The following is a 2,183-nucleotide window of genomic DNA, read 5'->3' as shown; positions in this document are numbered from 1 at the left end:
TATATATATATATATTTTTTTTAGCATGTGCATGTGTGTGAGGGTTGGGGGATCATTGTAAGTGATTAGAGAAAAGCACTATACGCTTCTAGAATATTTGCCAAATATGCCTACTGATGCTAGTTTTTCCCCTTTATGCTGTACAAAGAAGAGAGAGTGCTGATGAAAGGAGTCTGCCAGGCTAAGCATCAGCCATTGGAAATTAGGAGGTTATGACAAGGGGCGACTCTTTAAACTTTAATTATCCATTTTAAAAAAAATCATCTCAATAAGTAGGTTTTAGAAGCTGCATTAGCAGTTTCTTTACTTCTGCCTTTTCTCTGAAATTCAAATAATGGGTAAGCTATAAGCATTTAGAAGAAACAGTAGGTATGTCTACACTGTGCTGCCTGGCACTCAGCAGAGATACCTGAGCTAATCAGTCCTGGCACAGTGCCATGCAAAGGCAGCAAGGTTGCTTCCACCTGATGAAGGAGCTAGCATGCACAGAGATAACTCCAGTACCTCTGCAAGGTGCTGCCTAATACCATGTAGCTTTCTCTCTCTCTTACACTGGCCTCTTGGTCTGAACTTAAAGTACAACTTACATAGGAGGCCTGAAGAGCTGTACAATCTGATGCTTGTCTATTTTAACTTAATAATTAAGTAACGGAGTGCACAACAGGGCATTGTCTGCAAATCTACTTCCTTATCAAAACTGGACTCAACAAAGCTTAAGACTAAATCAGAGAATGCCTAGCTAAGGTGCTCAGTAGAGCACGTGTGAGTCTTCTGCGTAAAATTAAATAGCAAAGCTCTAGTGGGTTTCAGAAAGTACCTGGCACTTCTCACTTTTGTTGTCGCTGCTTTTAGTGGACGGTGGATTCAGAGAGGATGTCTGAATTGTGAGCATCACTTGGTGTAAAGGTGCTCGTAAGGAGTAACACATTTGTAATATATCCTAATAATCTTTCATCTTTGTCTCCTGTGATCCTAATGTTGTATTTACTGTACGCGTTGTAAGCATGAGTCTGATCTTGCTTGTGTGTCTTGTGTTGAGGTAACTCTGCTGACTCTTGAACAGCTATTCCTGACGTGCCAGTTTAAATCAGAGATCAGTTAGGCCCTCTCTTTGCATCCCATAGCTGCTGTGATTTAAGAAGTGGCATACTGGGCCAAACCAGTCTGCGGCACTGGCAAGCAGTAGATGCTTTAGAAGGACAGCACAGGAATGGGGCATGTCTAGAGCAATCCATGCCTGTCCTGCCTTCCCTGGCGTCCACCATCTTTGGCTTACAGGTGTCAGAGTATGCATCCATCCCTCATTGCCATACTTCCAGGTCTTTCTTGTGATGCTGCTACAGGCGGCTTCACTAGTGCCAGGATTATGTTCCCTGGCGACTACAGGAAAAGTTAAAACCTGAGGTACGTGAAGCCTTTCAATGGTACGCTGTTCCCTTTAGACTGAAGCTGGACTGCACACAGCGTTGGCAGACTCTACTTCAAAGCTGTGTAAAATCCAGCATTAGAGGGAAGTCTTTATTCACTTCCTTCACAGGCCACCCTTTAATTACTGGACATGTCATCTGTTACTCATGTCCTCTGCATGTGATCTGGGGATGGTGAGCAGCAGTGTTTTTTCCATCAGTTGTTTTTCAGTCTTAGCTGAAAACCACCCAAGCCCAGCCTGGAAAACAGCTGCTCTATGTTTCGGTGACAGGTAGAAGTTACCACCAAAAGCCTGAGCCTGCCGCACGTCTGGCGTGGGGGGAGGGAGAGGGGACAGACTTCCTTTCCAGCCACTGGCTCAAGTCCTGACAGAAAGAAAGCACCAAAACTTTCTGCAGTCTCCGGATCCAAAGCATGGGGGCCGGGCTTCAGCCCTGCTCCTGTCAGGGGCTCCCGCCTCATGGCTGCGTTTGAACCCCGGCTGCCAAACGAGCCCGATTCGCAGAACCGCCCGGCGGGTTTCAAGCCAGGCAGGTGGGTTCCCTGCCCCGGGGGAGGAGGGGACCCAGCACCCTTGCAGAGCGTGCCCCCCGCCCGCCTGCCTTACCCGCCGCGGAGAGCAGCTCCCCCTCGCTCAGCTCCCCGGAGTCCGAGTCCATGGCGCGGCGCGGGCGGCAGCTCAGGCGGGAGCGGTGCCCGGAGCAGGAGACGCGCCCGAGCCGGCTGCTCGCTGCGCTGCGCTGCTCCGCCCGCGC

The 2,183-nt window shown here is 49.2% G+C and overlaps 1 protein-coding gene across 1 annotated transcript in view; it reads right to left on the bottom strand.

Moving 5' to 3' along the window:
* Positions 1 to 2,163, bottom strand: part of TNFAIP8L3 (TNF alpha induced protein 8 like 3) — a 73,885-nt gene extending 71,722 nt beyond the window's left edge. Inside the window, exon 1 of the mRNA XM_019504221.1 lies at positions 2,036 to 2,163. Coding sequence (XP_019359766.1) covers positions 2,036 to 2,087 — 52 coding nt within the window. The 5' untranslated portion in view covers positions 2,088 to 2,163. The remainder of the gene's footprint in view (positions 1 to 2,035) is intronic.
* Between the last annotated feature and the right edge of the window lie 20 nt (positions 2,164 to 2,183).

The sequence above is a fragment of the Gavialis gangeticus genome, unplaced genomic scaffold (assembly GCF_001723915.1).
Source record: "Gavialis gangeticus isolate Ggan-Ray unplaced genomic scaffold, GavGan_comp1, whole genome shotgun sequence".
Taxonomy (NCBI): Eukaryota; Metazoa; Chordata; order Crocodylia; family Gavialidae; genus Gavialis; species Gavialis gangeticus.
This window is presented reverse-complemented; position numbering and strand designations above follow the sequence as displayed.